The sequence below is a fragment of the Danio aesculapii genome, chromosome 17 (assembly GCF_903798145.1).
Source record: "Danio aesculapii chromosome 17, fDanAes4.1, whole genome shotgun sequence".
Lineage (NCBI taxonomy): Eukaryota > Metazoa > Chordata > Actinopteri > Cypriniformes > Danionidae > Danio > Danio aesculapii.
In genome coordinates, this window is record NC_079451.1 from 28,211,275 (window position 1) to 28,228,500 (window position 17,226).

At 37.1% G+C, this 17,226-nt stretch overlaps 2 protein-coding genes across 2 annotated transcripts; one reads left to right on the plus strand and one right to left on the minus strand.

Moving 5' to 3' along the window:
- Positions 1–24: 24 nt before the first annotated feature.
- LOC130244534 (dynein light chain Tctex-type 1-like) lies at positions 25–1,174 on the plus strand. The gene is made up of 5 exons (XM_056477008.1): positions 25–280; positions 417–458; positions 596–719; positions 799–876; positions 990–1,174. The coding sequence occupies exons 1-5, from the start codon at positions 257–259 to the stop codon at positions 1,058–1,060; spliced, it is 339 nt and encodes a 112-aa protein (XP_056332983.1). The 5' UTR covers positions 25–256; the 3' UTR covers positions 1,061–1,174.
- A 119-nt stretch (positions 1,175–1,293) lies between these two features.
- On the minus strand, positions 1,294–15,529 carry rlf (RLF zinc finger). The gene is made up of 8 exons (XM_056476995.1): positions 15,320–15,529; positions 8,731–8,885; positions 8,467–8,548; positions 7,668–7,803; positions 7,241–7,443; positions 7,015–7,151; positions 6,612–6,753; positions 1,294–6,518 (listed from the first exon to the last, which is right to left on the minus strand). The coding sequence occupies exons 1-8, from the start codon at positions 15,500–15,502 to the stop codon at positions 1,488–1,490; spliced, it is 6,069 nt and encodes a 2,022-aa protein (XP_056332970.1). The 5' UTR covers positions 15,503–15,529; the 3' UTR covers positions 1,294–1,487.
- Between the last annotated feature and the right edge of the window lie 1,697 nt (positions 15,530–17,226).

Below are 17,226 nucleotides of genomic sequence, written 5' to 3' on the forward strand. Positions count from 1 at the left end.
CAAATGTCTAACGCTTAAAAAACGAATAAAGCCTACTTAGAGCTTACATTTCTAGGACGTTTGATAAGCATACATGTATTATTGGGTGTGCTTGTTCAAATTTAAATACAAAACTAAATATTGTAAAGCCTCCTGGTTGACAACGAACCGTCTCTCGGTAGCAACGAGTCTGTTAGAAGCCGTGATTACTCTCTAGGGAGGGAATGACAATAGTCTGTCTCCGTAGAAACTACAAAACATTCAGCGAAGTGGCGCAATGGACGAAGATCAATCCGAAGAGGTAATTAAGACATAAACTTTTAAAAGAAAAAGTTTTATGTACACGTGTTGTGGTTACTACTTCTAAATGTTTCTGTAGTATGCCATAATTTTATCGTACTGGCGTTAACCAGCCTACGCATTTATTTTCTCCACAGACTACATTTGTTGTGGACGAAATTACCACTATTATCAAAGAGGTAAGAACATGTCATTTCAATGTACATATACAAGTGTAACTAAAGTCAATCTTAAACTTTCGATGTAATTACTTTTGTTGAATGAGTAAGTGTTACTTTGCAAAAATCACTAATATTGTGGGGTCTTTTGACGACAGACTGTTGAAACCACCAATGGAAACAATTCATACCAACACGAAAAGATTAATCAGTGGATGTCAAGCATTGCAGAAATAAGTCTGAGTCAGCTAACTAAATTAGGAAAACCTTTCAAGTACATAGGTATGGTAACCATATTTACACAACAATTATTATGTAAAGGACTTAAACCAAAGCCATGGTTTTCTATTTGTTCAAACAGTGACATGCATCATATTGCAAAAAAATGGGGCAGGTTTACACACTGCCAGCTCGTGTTTCTGGGACAACACTACAGATGGTAAGGCATTTTGTAAGATTTGATTAGAATTTCAGGCGACAACATTTCCAAAATGAAGTGTAATCCAATCATGAAAGAAATTTAATGAAATTGTCTTGTTTTTTTTTACACAGGGAGCTGCACAGTACGATGGGAAAATAAAACCATCTACTGCATAGTTAGTGTCTTTGGGCTTGCCATTTGAGGATGAATATAATCATGTAGGCTCATGTCCAGGTCAAAGGATTCCAAACATTTTTCTTTGCAATGCTGTACCTGTTAGATTCGTTTCACAAATAAATTTGATTTGCAATTTTAACTCTATAAGTTTCTTTTATTAGTGTATATAAACAACCCCAGATTGTGAAATCAATTAAATTACTTTTGTTGCATAAGTGTAAATATGTATTGTGTAAGCAATAAGTAGCAGAACATGCATTTTTGAAATTATTTGTTGTTCATTTTTTATTTGACCTTATTTACAGATATAAACATTCACAACTTAACAATCAAGGTACCTAACCTTGGCAGCAAAGAACCAAAATTGTATCAATGATATAAAAAAATACTATGAAAGTCTCTCAAATAAAAAAGGTGGGCAAGAGTTAACTGTCTTGGTGCCCAGCAGAGGCTTATACTTTAGTTTCAGAGGGCAAGAGATCGAAAATGGAGGCAAAGGACTTTGGCCTCTCTAGAACCACCACAGGCTTCAGGAACTGAAGCTGTTTTATAGCTTGGTCGCCACACCCCCCTAAAGCTCTCTCTAAAATCATTCGGAGATTCTGAATAGAAGTACACTCTCCTTTAGAAATCAGATGCCTCAAAGGGGATGACCGAAACCTACGGCTTCGAGAAATGGGGGCTCCTCTTTGAGTGTTTTCCTTGACTGAGCAATTTCGTCTGAAACAATCTCGCCGGTGAGGCGTATCAGCCTTGAGGCAAGGATTAGTAACTACCGCAGTCCACGGTTTTTCAAATTTGATCTCCTCATCCTTGTCTTTAATGAACTTCAAGAATGATGACTCAAAGCCCATAGGTTTGTATGTTGCAATGTCAAAACCCCTTGGAGACAGACTGTGCTCTACAGGATCCATTGGGACTGGAGAAAGAGGGACTGGCGGTAGTGGTGGTTCAGAGAGCTCATTCTTTCGTCTGAGGGGCTGTCGAGTTGGGGTGGGGATTGATATGGAAACAGTAGAAGGAATATTAATAGATTTACTGTCTTTACCAGTAGCTTCAAATGAACTTTCATCAACTGTAATTCTAAGTGTAGTGGGTGGAGAGAGGTCAAGTGGTGGAGGGCGAATGAGGGGAGGTGCTGTTAATTCTGATTCTGGCCCATCTTTGTGGGTGGGACTCTCTTCAGAAACAGGCTCCTCAGGGTTCCCGCTTGACTTTGGGGAGCCATAGAGCAAATCCTCAGCTTCAATGAGCAAACTTCTGTCAGGGAGTGGCTCTCCTGAAAACCCTATCCTTTCCTTCTCCTTTAAATCTGTTTTGATCGAATGGAGACTCATTGGTTGCGACGGGCCACCTGGAGTGGCAGGCTCAGACTGATACTCCATCTTGAGAACGCCATTTGGAATCCTTGTTAAGTCAGGTATAGCAGACACAGCAGACTTCTTTTGTATGATCTCCTCCAACTGTTCAGCAGTGTAACATAATTTTTCCTTATTTTCCATCAGCTGTTTGCGTGTAAACCTGTGAACATTATTGTAATGTCGATTCAAACTATGCATGCTTATGACAACAGAGTCACAGTTTTGTATCATGCAAGGAAAGGCTACGGGAAGGCAGCGGTCTTGGCACATCTGCAAAGCCTCCTCGTGTGTTCGGTAGACAATCAGGTCAAATCTGTTTTTTAGGTTGATTCTTTGTGGCTTAGGTACTTCGTCCAGCTCCTCTTCTGGAGTTTCTTCAACACCCTCAAAATTCACCTCAGAGCAATCGATTTCCTGATCATTGCGGCAGCATCTCAAAGATTGCTTGAGAGGCATATTTTGGGAATCTTTTGATGACTGGGAAGAGGGTGAGATGATTAACTTCGTTTGGCATCCATTTTTTGACTCTTCTTTCTTAGGTGTACTCTGGAGACGCACCACAAGGGAATCAGATGGATCACAGTGCCTATAGAACACTCTTTTCTTATAACTAGTTTTAAACTCGCTGTTCACTGAAGTATTAGCTGAATTCTGGAGAGTCTGGTTTTGGTGAAACTGACTCGTGTGACGCAAGAGGCTGCTATTGAGATGGTAGGACTCATTGCAATTAGCATAGGTACACTTGAACCTTGGTATGGGTTCCTCTGTTGAGGCCATCTGTCTTTTTGGTATACTTTTAGACGTACAGGGCAGTTTCGGCAGAATTTTCTTTTCTTTCTCTTTTTTGTTGAAGCTGTGGTCTCTTCTGTAATGTTTAGTAAGACTAGATAAGGTGCTATACTGCTTCTCGCATCCTTTGTGTTCACATGGAAAGCACAACTGTGATCGGTTATAATGATGCACCATTTGAAGGTGGCCAACAAGGGCATTCTGATTATTGAAGGCTGCATTGCAGTTTTTGTGCACGCAGTGGAAGGGTTTATTGTATTTAGTGAGGATGTAGCTCAGATTCCCTTTTGATATTAAGCGTCGACTTCCCCGAACATCAACTGTTGTATTTTTTACATCAGATCGAGTTTCAGAAGAGGTTTTCCTTTTTTCTTTAGCTTTAACATGCACATTTTTCGCAACTACTTTTCTGACCCACAGCCGATAATCATGTTTTGGGCATTTCTGTTGCCAAAGGGCTTTGTCTTGTTTTTGGGTTTTAACATCAACCTTCTTTGAAGACTGTGGCTTTACCTCTGTGGTTGTTTTAGGTGACGCCAACACTGGTGCTTTTTCAGCTACATTCTTTTTAAAAGAGCACTTCATTTGTTCAACAATGTCTTCTTTTATGTGATGCATCTGTATATAGTGACGCCTCAGCTCTTTTTTGTTTCTGTAACTCTTGGAGCACAAATGGCACTTGAAAGGCTTGAATATCTGAGACTGAAACACCTCCATATTTTTCACCTTCTTTTCGGAGTACCCATGAATCTTGATGTAGTGCTTCAATAAAGCATGACTAGTAACACTCTGGTATTTGCAATTCTTCGCTTCACAGGCATAAGGCTTGACTGTGGCCTGCACAAGGAACTCGCTCTGTGAATGATCATCCTCCAAGACAGAATTTTCAGAGCTGTCAGGTGTTTTGAAAGGCTCCAATGTCTCAGACTGAAACACCTCCATATCTTTCACCTTATCCTCGGAGTAACCATGGACCTTAATATAGTGCTGCATTAAAGTACAACTGGTAGCGCTCTGATAGTGGCAACTTTTGGCTTCGCAGATATAAGGCTTGGTTAAGGACTTGCTTTGTGGTTGTTCCTTCTCTGAGACAGAATCTTTATTTTGCTTCTTCTCTGATACATCTTTAAAATTGTCATGTGTTTTTGGTGATTCTGACTTGCTTGGCAGCTTTTTTAATTCACTACCTGCGACGTGAGATCTCAACTCATTTTTGTTGTGTGCTGCTTTAGCAGGAGACCTTGTATTCAAGGTAGGTGTACAAGTGCTCTTTGAATTACACACAGAATGTCTGGTGCTAGAAGAATTAAGGCTTAATTGGCCCAATCCAAGCATGATATTGGTTAGTGCTGCATCAAGGTCCATATTGGATTTGGTTGTCTCACAATCTACAGACTCAGACGCAGACGAGAGTACCTTTTTGGGACTAGATTTTTCTGTAGATGACTTTTTGACAGTGTTATCCTGGTCACTTTTAGGTAAATCTTCAACTTGAGTCGTAGAATGCTTTGCTTGTACTTTCTTCTTGCATAACTGATCCTTCTCATTAAATGTGTCTGAATGAGCAATTCTCAAGTGCTTTTGAAGTTCTCTTGCAGTAGTGAATGTTTTTCCACACTTTTTTAAGCCACATGTAAACTTTTTACCATCAAAGCAGACAGCAACACATGTTTGCGAGACCGAAGATCTACCCTTTGCCAAGATCTGTGAAGATGAACTTGAACCACCCTTGTGGACACAATTCTCTGCTCCAACCTTTGATCCAAATGCCGAATCACTTTCTACAACTGCGAGCAAGAGTTTCCTTTTTGCTTTTCTCTGAGCCTCAAAGTCTTTTTCTGTGAAAGTAATGTCATGAGTGGCCAAGTGCTGCAGAAATTCCTTGCGAGAATAGTAAAAGTTCTTGCACCCCGGGCTGGTACAAGTGTAAGCAGCATCACGAAAGTGCTGCGCCTCATGGTGGTAAAGCTGCCCAAGGTCACAGTAGGAGAAACTGCAGCCTTTTAACTCACAGCAGTAGGACAATCGAAACCCATGGCCATGCTTATGTGCTATAAGTTCATTGGTGGTGTCAAAGCGGGCACCACATCCTGTGACCACACACATGTAAGGATCATCACCATAATGAATCCAACGGTGCAGTCGATGGTGATAAGCGGTCATGAAGGTCTTCCGGCAGAAAGTGCATTTCTCCCGACAGTCTTTCATCTTAAGATAATGTTTCAAATTTGGGTCTTCACTATCATGCTCATTTTTGAGGTGCACACCCAAGTACTTGAAAAGTTTAAAATTCTTTGAGCAGTCAGTGGCTGGACACTGGTAAACATCCCGATCCTGTAACTTAAAGTATGTGTTGATGTAGTCAAATGTAATAAAGTCACTTTCTACTTGCTTTTCAGGCACACTGGCAGCTTTCTCTAATATATGTTCTAATACAACAGGATCATGGGTGGACTGGTAGTACATGGCAAGTGAAGGGTCTAAAGGAATTTGACCAGGCTCTAGCTCATCAGAACTATCCTCCTTGAAGAAATCTTTAGTCTGGTCCACCTTCTTCTTCACTTTTTTCTTTTTAAAGTGATCTTTTGCAGAAATTTGAATGTGTTTTTTGGAGTGTGGCTCAAACTCCTTTTTAGTTTTAAACTTTTGTAGACACACAGGGCATGTCCACATGCCATCCTCCATATGTTTTCTGGCATGGTGACAGAACCTGGTCTCTGCCACTTCTTTATGGCATATCTGACAGAGAAATGTATCCTTCTGATGCTTATCAGCTACCTTAGAGACATCTTCTGAGTCTCTTTGTCCCTTTTCTGATTCTTCCACAGTTTGCTGCTCCTCTGCGCTGCTGAATGCATCAAGCTCACATTCGTCTTCCTCCTCCTTCCCAGCCTCTTCATTCAAAACCGCTCCAAGATTACACAGCTCCTCAGGTGCTGCTTCATCTTCAACTTCATCCAAAGGTTCCAGCCCCAGCAACTGAATGCAGTAGCGCTTCAAAGTTTTCCAGTCCCAGAATTCAGGGTCGATAGGCCAATGTGCTTTCAGAGAAAGTAGCAGCTCACAGCGCAGGAAATTCGGAATTATGGCGTTTTCCTCATCATATTTTTCATCAGGACGCAAGTAGAGCTCCTCAAGGATATCAAATGCTTCCTGGGATGGGCTTAAGAGGAATTCTGTAAGCTGGCAAGCCCGTATCACCTCAAGATCATCAGGGAGGAGACAAACGACAGCTTTGCAGACCATTGTTTTTGCTTCTATGTCATCTTGCCTTGGAAGGCGTAGAGCCTTCACACACAGCTCAACTGATACTGCAAGGCCAAGCTGCATTGCCTTAAAAATACAACAGATAAAAATGTCAGAAAACAACTTGGTGTACATTCAAGATATAACCATATAATGGAGGGGAGGAGAAAATATATTCACCTCAGTCTGTATTACACGAATGAGAAACAGAAGATGGTAGATAGTCCTGGCGATGGCTGCAAACTGGAGACAGCGTTCGATAAATGACTCAAGGGACACATCAATTCTTCTCTGCAGTTTGCTCCAAAGGAGGGTTAACTCCCTGACAAACACACAGAAATAAAAACATTACGGAGACATCTAAGCAAATCTAATACACTCATTGTTTTTCTTTATTTTTATAATGCCCACTATACTATAATGCCACTTACTATAAAATCAATGTCCAGTATAAGTTGACCCTAATAAAGTTTAAAATATAAAAAAACCTAGATCCCATTTATCTCTAATGAATATTTAACTCATATGAACCTAGAAAATACTAGTACAAACACAGTCTAGTGTGGTTATAACAGGTCCTCACCAGGAACAGTATGTGCCGTCTTGCTGTAGCTGCTGTGTAAAATACGTTGTGCATAAAATGAAGGCTGTTCTCTCATCACCCTCAGCATCTAGGTTGCAAATAATATCCAGGACATCTTTTGCATCTATTCTAGAAATCTTGTAGGCACAGAAAGAGAAAATAAGTTAGTTTATTATTAAAACACAAAGGAGGTTTAATGGTAACCAGTAAAAATAGTGTTATTTACCTCTAAAATAGCTTCTTCACTAGGCAGCAGCTGGCACAGTTGGGTTACAAAGGTTTGGCGAAATGTAGACTGGTTAGACAGAAGGCTACAGTTAGCACAGGCTTTGATGAGGATCAGTGCTTTCTCTAGCTCGCCTACTTTCTCCAGGTGTTTGATCCGCATTTCCATGAAATCATCTCCCTCCAAAGCTAGATAGGCATTAACTGTTTTAGAGAAACACAATAAGTAAACAACTGGCCATGTTTTAATAGTAGATCAATGATGGTGAAAATGTTAAATAAGTGGATGACAAAATGCTAGCCTGTCCATATATCCAAAAAATGAACAACAACAGATTTTATATCACCCTCTATATTAAAGAAGTTACTTTGTTTACACATACTGTGGGCAATAACGAACAATAGTGTATTAATGAGGTCTTCCTCACCCTCATCCAGGTCTGTGGGCTGGCCGGTAAGAAGTGAGACCATGACAGAATTATTCCAAGCTCCACCTTCACCGGTGATGTTCCGCAGGGCATGCAAATCTGTACTTCCATACTGCAGCATGGCTTCATGGGCTGCCTGGAAAGAGTTAAGAGAAATAAGATGAAAGTCTATAGGAGGTTGACATTCGTTTACAGCTTGCTGTAAGTCTTTAGGGAATGGACAGTAAATGCTAGGTAAATGACCCTACAGTTGCATCATCCAGGATGACTGTACTTTACATTACAGATCAATATAGTATGATATCCCTCTTCCGGTTTAATAAATTAAGAGCTTAACCCCATGTAATCTTATTGAACAGACTGTCTTTCATTTGTAACAGAGGTCTTTAAAAGGTTGACTGGGAAATACGCTTTGATCTAGCTCAATGGAGCATTTGCCAGAATTAGACTCAACCATAATTACCAGTGGCCCTGTTGACCTAGTCCATGTTTGATGATTGTAAATGCATTAAAATGTTAATTCATGCAAATAAAGTACAAGCAAAGTAAGATTCTGTCTCAAAATTGACTATTCAAGTGCCCTTGCATTGCATGTATCATGAAATGTGCCCATATAGGCCAAGCATAAAGTGCAACAGTCCCTGCTAAAACAGACAAAGTTGGCAAAATGCTCTTCAACTAATGCTCATATTATTTTAAAGGCTCCAGGAAATGTCATTTTTCCTCTTCTGTTCAGCCAAAATCAAGCCTTCATACAAAAATTCAACATGGAAGCACAAATAAATAAGTTTGATCTTACCTGAACTGAGCCATGGAACTGCAGCCAGGCTTCCAAAGGTATATTATTTTGAGGCACTGACAACAACAATTCAAGGCAACTCCTGCAGATATAAACATTTGGGAAGAAATTACGTCAGCCTGGTTTTAATAATACATTATGATACACTGAACCAGCAGACAGTTAGACAGAATATAAAATATTTATAAGACACTATATCATTAAATATAACTTACTAATTCATATTATACAATTGTTCCTTATTAGTATATAAATAGCACTTACAATGCAAGTCTTTTAAGCACAAGGGCAACACTGGGGGAGTCGCCTGTGAGATGTGGCCTGGCAGCAGCAAAACAGTTGATTGAAAGACAGTAAACTTCCAATAGAGGCAATCCATGTTCCAACGAATTCCTGCTCCCAGCATAATGCATTAGAGCCTATAATAAGCAAATAAAAACAAAAAAATCACATAAAAATAATCAATTTTAACACCACACAGATATGTGCTTTCATTTAAGAGTCAAGCCCAATTTACTGCTCGTTAGATGATATAAAAAGACAATAAAAGTCTGTTAAAGTGAATCATCTAAACTCATGCTGTATAAACTAATTTCTGTGCAGTCATTGACTATGGTTAAGGAATCAACCATTTTATTGGGTAAATATGCATTAAACTGACCAAAAGTGGCATGAATTATATTTATCTTGTTTGAATGTTCTGTTCATAATTTTCTACCCTGAACATAAATGCATAATTTTCGCATAGTAGAATAAGTGTGAATACAAGTAAATCTGATCCTTTTATAATGTGATTGTGTCTTTCCAGAAGACTCGGATTAAACGGCTTAATTCATTTGGATTGATTGTAATGTTTTATGAATATCATAAATATTTTGAAGGGTCAGTCGGCATCAACAGCCTTGCAGTTAATCCGTTGATACATTATATCACTATGGTGCTCACACCACCCCAAGTTCGCTTCCTGGCTCGAAGTCCTTTACTGATCCTTTCCCTCTCTCTGCTCCCCACACTCTATTGTCTATTCTCCACTGTACTATCCCATTTTAAAAGATGAAAAACAAGTTTTTATGGGTCAGAGTTTGGAAGAATAAACTTTTATTTTGGGGCAAATCATCTCTAATAAGACTGAACAATATATGAAGAGTCTAGATGCAAAAACCTCTAAGCGCCATCTGTAATTTTCTTCTACAATGAGCATTTTTCTCAGCCTCTTATGATTATGTTCAGTTATTTCATGTTAAAAGTGATGTAAATAACCTATTCTTTGCCATAAATGTGAAATTACTGAATGAAGACTTAGGAGCCTGAGAAAAATGCTAATAAGAAAATTTCAGATGGCACATAGAGGTGTTTGCATCTGAACTCTTCATATCGTTTGAACATCGATATCGCAATGACAGTGCATCCGGAAAGTATTCATATCGCTTCACTTTTTCCAAATTTTTTTGTTACAATCTTATTCCAAAATGGATTAAATTAATTTGCTCAAAATTCTACACACAATACCCCATAATGACAATTTGAAAAAAGATTTTTTTTTAATTGTTGCAAATTTATTAAAAATAAAAAACCTGAAAAAAAATCACATGTACACAAGTATGTACACAGCCTTTGCTCAATACTTTGTTGATGCGCCTTTGGCAGCAATTTGAATATGATGCCACAAGCTTGGCACACCAGTCTTTGGGAATTTTTGCCCATTCCTCTTTGCAGTACCTCTCATGATCTATTAGGTTGGATGGGAAGTGATGGAAAGTACAGCTGTTTTCAGATCTCTCCAGATGAGATGTTCAATAGGATTTGGGTCTGGGCTTTGGCTGGGCCACTCAAGGACATTCACAAAGTTGTTGTGAAGCCACTCCATTGATATTTTGGCGGTGTGCTTTGGGTCATTGTCCTGCTGAAAGATAAACAGTAGCCCCAGTCTGAGGTCAAGAGCACTCTAAAGCAGGTTTTCATTCAGGACGTCTCTGTACATTGCTGCATTCATCTTTCCCTCTATACTGACTAGTCTTCCAGTTCCTGCTGCTGAAAAACATCCCCACAGCATGATGCTGCCACCACCATGCTTCACTGTAGGGATGGTATTAGCCTAGTGATGAGTGGTGCCTGCTTTTCTTCAAACATAATGCCTGGCATTATGGGGTACTGTGTATAGAATTTTGAGGAAAAAATAAATTTAATCCACTTTGGAATAAGGCTGTAACATAATAAATGTGGGAAAAAGTGAATACTTTCCAGATGCACTGTAGGTATCTGCTAATCACATCAAGAATCAGATTATTTCTTTTTTTGGCAAAGATTAACAGATAAAGATACTAATAAATATTGTTTTTTTATTATTTATAGAATGAGGACCATGTTTTTTGTTTGATTGTACAATTTCTGTATTTAAATACTGTTAGAGTCCCCAGAAAACCATAAAGCACTGTTTATTTATTTAGTTTGGCTTGTAATTTATTATAATATATGCAGATGTACTGCATAGAAAAAGACTTTATCATCCCAGTCCATCTAAATTACAGAAATTTGTTCAACTAGAGCTATTTAAACCATCTGGTGAAATTATATTCATACCAGAATATATATCGCAGCAAAACAAAATATTGCACTGTCAGATTTTTTCAATATCGTGCAGCCCTAATCGAAGCTTCATCATAACAAAAAGCGTCTTTAAAAGATTTCTTTTTTATTAATGTGAATTAAAATAATACAATATTACAATTGTGACTCAAAATCTAAATTCATTAAAGACTAACATTTTACCAACCCCAAACATTCTTCTGAAGAATCAATACAGAGGTAAATGAGGCTAGACTTTCACCTGATGAGGGTCTTTTGACAGACATGAGTTAACATGCTGTCTATACAGTAAACCTACAGGTCCACACAAGGGAGGATGTAAGGAGAAACCCCTATACAACACTCCATCTGTGCTCATATGCTTTGATTGGACCTTTGGGATGGAAGCAGCTGTAACTGAAGAACAGAGCAACTCCAGACAACCTTGCTGTTCATCATATCCACGATTAAACTCTCTTTTCAAAAACACCACACCCTCAAGGATGTTAAATCCCAGCTGATATCTTTTTATAGAGATAGAGGAAATGTCATGCCATATTTAACCTCTCAGACTAAGATTAGGCGAGTTTCCCTCTGGGTAAACGGGTATAGCTCTTGTTAAGCAGACTCAGCCCAGAGCAGCAGAGGTGCTTCCTTCTGAGACCTACACCATCTCGAGTGAAGAAAAACTCTTAGTGGTTAGGTAATTATTCTGCTATTGTCAAAACATAGTCTAAATAGTAAATAGTGCAGTTTTACAGACTTTAATATTGACCTCATTAGGTTTAAACTAATGTAGTTGTTAATCATTTAAACAAACCTAATACAAAAGTTAGAAATTTGTATTTTAACCACAAAATAAAAGACACAACATGTGCAGATCTAAATGTGAAATGGAAACTTTTTTTCGACCGAAATGTGGATTTTTGTGCAGCCCAGAACCCCATGGAGTACAAATGAAATTAGTTTATTAACAACAATTTTTAGAAAACTGACATGAGTAAAACAGGCAGGTAGGGTGTGGCATGTGACATCTGTCAGGATTGAATCCTGATGGAGTGGTTGCCACAGCAACAATATAGCTGAGGAAAAGTGGTAAAGCTACGATTTCATATGTAGTCTGCTAAAATAGGCCTTTAGATTTCCAATGATGTACTGTTAATGTGCTGCTTATGACCAAGTGCAGCACTACCACAGGAAGATTATTCATTCATTCATTCATTCATTCATTCATTTTCCTTTGGCTTAGTCATTTACTTTTTTAAGGGTCGGAACCACCAACTATTCCAGCATATGTTTTACACAGCGGATGCCCTAACAGCTGCAACTCAGTACTGGGAAACACCCTTACACATACATTCATACAGTAGGGCTGCACAATTTATCATTTGAGCATCAAAAATGTGTGCATCAGCAATGGTCACATAGCAAGATCTGCAATGTTAAGTTACGTATATAGATGACCAAAATACACAGGTCAAAACGCATTAGATTTGTGGAGACACTGCAGAATTGCACCATTACAGAGTGAAAGTTTAACATTTTCATGTGTTTTTAAGGCCTTTGTGAACATTCTAAGAGTTTAAAGCATTTTAAGAGAACAAAGTTTTGAAAAACATTCTTTTATTGAATTATTTACAGTACTCAACATTAAAAGTGAATTAAAAACGTATTTCAAAATTGTCCAAGAATGGGTGTCGTTTAAAAGGTTTAGGGCAACTTTATATACCACTGTATATGATGAAGACTATGCAATGCTCTTTTACATTATTCAATTTCTGTACCCGAAAACTGTTAAGAGAATCCCCAGAAAACCATTAAAGTTCTGTTTATTTCACTTAACATTTGCTCCTTTGTGTTTATTTATGAGTGTAGTTTGTTTATTATATGTATATAATAAATTACATAAAATATATTTATATTTCTCTCCCATACAAATCATCCCAAATCAATCTAAATTAATCACTTTCCAAATAGAGCTACTTATGCCATGTGGTGAAACTGTATTTATTTTGCAGGGGAAAAATAAATAAATAACAAAAATCACAATGTCAAATTTTCCAATATCGTGGCTATGGCCAATTTTGTTTTACCCAATTCACCAATAGCGCATGTCTTTAAACTGTGAGGGAAACCCACACAAACATGGAGAACATCCAAACTCCACACAGAAATGCCTACTGGCCCAGCCAGGACATGAACCAGTGTCCTTCTTGCTGTGAGGTGACCGTGCTAACCACTAAGCCACAGTCAATCTTTTTAATGACACTCAAAATATTTATGTCTTCATGTGACTGACATGTGCAGTCACAAATATCAGTTATGACAAAAATCGCACGCCACAATGCATGACTCTGCATAACATTTTAACGGTTGCATTACAAAGCATTTTAATTACAAGATAAGGCCAACATTTTTACATAAAACAAGGTTTGTTTTAGAGGGGTTGAAATTCCACATGTGAGAATTTCAACTGTTTAAAGAGTGAACCAAGGCCAATTAGGATTGCTCTGCAATTTGAATTTTCAAAAACTAGGTTAATGATGGAGTTATGAATATGACAGAACAAGGAGCATATACTGTTTAAAAGAAGTCTCTTATGCTACAGATGCTGGATTTAGGGAATACTAATACAACAAAAACAATATTATGAAATATTATTACAATTTAAAATATATTTTTCAACTTAACATTTTATGAATGTAATTTATTGCTGTGATGCCAAATCTTTTTAGCAGTCATTACTCCAATCTCCAGGGTCACATCTTTAATCTAATATGCTGATTTAGGTTATTATTCTCATATTACCCTTTAAAATAACTACCATAGCGTTTTTTTGTTCTGAAAGCAAGTACTTGAAATAGAAAGCAATGGTAACAGTAGAACTGTCTATACTTTCACTTTTCATTTGAATGCTTCAGTCTAGCATGATTCTATTGAAATACCCCATGAAATCTCCTGTAATATCTAAGACGCTCACTACATTACTCATTTGAGAACCAAAAGCAGTCAAATAACTGTGATTAGTCTCTTTTTGAAAAAAAAACCCACACATTTTAAACAAAGTCCAAACACTTTGTTTTTAGCGTTTACCCCAAAAATGTTTAGTAAAATTGTGTATTTTAAGCAATGAAAATACTAAACATGTTCTACTAAGTGACACAAATCTACAAATTATTACACATATATAGTTCTCTAATTGTTACACATATTACAATAACTTACATTGAAAACAGATAATTACTATGTTACAACTTTTTTTGTTGTACAATATATTGTACAAAAAATTATTGTGATAAATTATATTATTGTCATTTAAGGACCATTTTATGCCACTCAGTATATAAAACCAGAATGACAATATAATAGCATCATAATGCAAGTAAATCGTTTCAAAGAACACTTAATTATAGAAATATAACAATTAGACATCGAAATCAAAACGTGGAAAACAAGTAAATAATAATTTAAAAAAGAAAGACGAGCAGGATAACAGGAACTAAAAAAGTTTGGACATGACCTCAAAATTATTAAGGTCATGTCCATGTGTTGTGCGATAAATCGATATATTGATTATTGTGACAGGCCTAGTTACAACATTAACAAACACAACAATATAGTATGAAAGGAAATCGAACTGAGACCCGATCAGAACTAAAATTAGGTCTAGGTAAGACCGCACAGAGAACGTGATCACTTAAAATGGATCTGAGTTTGGACGCGAAGTATTAAAATACTCCCGATGTTGACCAGAATTGACACGTGACAGGGAGCATCAAAGTTAGTAGAAACCGAGTACGTGCACGAGATAAACACAACCGAGCCCCACCCCACTAACATGCTGTACCCCCTGTTCAAAATATGCCCGTTTTAATAATATACTGAAATGGCTTTTCCAACAGGCCCTCAGAGGCGATTCACAAAAACGCGATTTTACAAACCAAAGGTTCACAATCTCAAAGACGGGTTTAAACGCGAGGGGGGCAGGGGGAAGCCGAGCAACATGCTAAAATCAGTTTAAGCTAACGAATACATAACACAGCTTGCTATTTGACATTATCAACTTAAAGCTAACAACGTTACTGCGCGTACATGCCAACACAATTGACTTGTAACAGTTGAATCGCGTATGCATCGCTCGCTATTCGGCCCACATGTTGAGATCACATCCACGCATGGTTGGTTGCAGCCACAACTTGCATCTGGTCAGCTAACGCGAGCCAGAATAGCTCCGAAAATTTTGCATATAAACAATTCGCATGCATGCAGCGTTTTCGGCAGCACGTACCTCGCAGAAGTTGTTGCAATACCCCGTGGACGATTCTTCAGACACGTCTTGCTGTCGAAGCTCGGCTTCGTGTTGCTGAAGGGTTGCTTGCAAACCCTCCATGGCGAAAAACGTGTCCTCGTCGAGCAGCAGGCTGTGTCGGCCGCCCCAGTCGAGCTCCGCTTCTGCATTCTCATCCGCCATGTTCACTGGCAGCCACGGCGCGTACGCACACAGGCGGTCATGTGACGGTGAAGGGCCTCCTGCTCCGGTCCAGGTGGAACTCAACAGAAGAGAGGGACTTCCCTTTCAACACTCCCCTCACATAACACGCTGATAAAAACAGTTTTGTTTTGTTCTTCGAGAAAAATTGTTTAACAAAGCGGTTTCAGGGATATTTACAGCGTAGTTTCTTAACGACAACTTTTATGAATTTATTACATTCAATTCAACTTTATTTGTTGAGTTTTATCTACAATAAATACATCTCTATCTCGGTCTAATAGCAATCAATTGTAACAAGATCTATTTATCCTAGGCTAATATTTGTTTATTGCAGATTCATTTTTACTAATAATAATATAATGGGGATCAACATTTTTTACAAGCATAAAATAAAATAAATAATATGAATAATGAAAAGAAAAAACGGTAATACAATTCATTTTCTTTTGGCTGTAAAAGAGTCAACATTTTGTTTGTTGAGAAATTTAGTATGTTCAGTATTTAAATGTTTTTTAGTTAAATATAGCTAACTATTAGTAGTATTTTTAGTGCAACTATTTTTATCATTAATAACAAAACTATAACGGTTAGTGAATATAATTATTTTAAATGTAATTTAATGTAATGTAATTTGTAAACCATATGCCGGAACAGTTGGCAGTTCATTCTGCTGTGACGACCCCTGGTTAAAAAAGTGACGGAGTCGAAAAGAAAATGAATGAAGTTTTAATAAATATATAACATTTTGAAATTTTATTTTATCACTTACACACAGGCTGCAATTCTGAGCTTTAGCATTTTTTATCTTTTTTTTATTGAGCAAACATGCTTTGTAGCTGAAATAGATTAGTTGTCTGGCAAAACATCTTTAGTCCATGAAGTATTATTCTATTTTTATTAACAAAAATACAGAACTATACAGTAATATACAAAAATTCACATGCCAGAGTGTACATACAATCTTATATTCCTGAAGAATATTATAAGTCTTCATTGCTTTTTTATTAACAATGTTCTCCAAACTTGTGCAGTCCTTAGTCTCTTTAACTGCATATATACAGTGCTCGGCATAATTGAGTACACCCCATTTTGAAAATATAATATAATAAAAAATATAATATTTTGATACATTTCTCAGTGGATATAGGCAATGTATTTTGGTGCATTTTGTACAAAACAGATTTAAATTTTTATTTAATATTTTACTATAACATATAAATTTGGGTGTACTATTTTTGGACTGTTATTGTAAGTTGTTTTGTTAGATAAGTTCCAGATCTGGCTTCAGTTCTGGCTAATCTAATGTATAGGCACAAATCTAATATTGTATAGCTTCCTATTAAAAATATGAATTTAAAATATTGATTTGTGAGGGGTGTACTTATGCTGAGCAATGTACAATGTAAAATTTTAAATGTAAATTCTTTAACTTTTATTTTCTATTTATAAATATATATTTTAGAATCATTTTATAATTTATATTCATAAATACATTGGTCCATTTTAAGTTTTTATATATAACTGGATCACCTGTTATAATATTTCTAATATATTTATTAGTATAACTTTGTTTGATGATATCAAGGTCTTCTAAAAAAGGTTTTCTTTAACATATTTTCCTTCTAAAGACTCATTTTCATACTTTTTTATTAAATAAAGATGTTGTTGAGGTATGGCATCAAATACAGTAGCATATTCCTAAA

Bases quoted from the DNA above. Each gene is read 5' to 3' on its own strand.
- LOC130244534 (XM_056477008.1), top strand. From the start codon at position 257: ATGGACGAAGATCAATCCGAAGAG. The intron at 281-416 runs GTAATTAAGACA...TTTTCTCCACAG, and splicing joins ACGAAGATCAATCCGAAGAG to ACTACATTTGTTGTGGACGA. The intron at 720-798 runs GTATGGTAACCA...TTGTTCAAACAG, and splicing joins AAAACCTTTCAAGTACATAG to TGACATGCATCATATTGCAA.
- rlf (XM_056476995.1), bottom strand. From the start codon at position 15,502: ATGGCGGATGAGAATGCAGAAGCGGAGCTCGACTGGGGCGGCCGACAC. The intron at 8,886-15,319 runs GTACGTGCTGCC...TGCTTATTATAG, and splicing joins ATTGCAACAACTTCTGCGAG to GCTCTAATGCATTATGCTGG. The intron at 7,444-7,667 runs GTGAGGAAGACC...TCTCTAAAACAG, and splicing joins GCCCACAGACCTGGATGAGG to TTAATGCCTATCTAGCTTTG.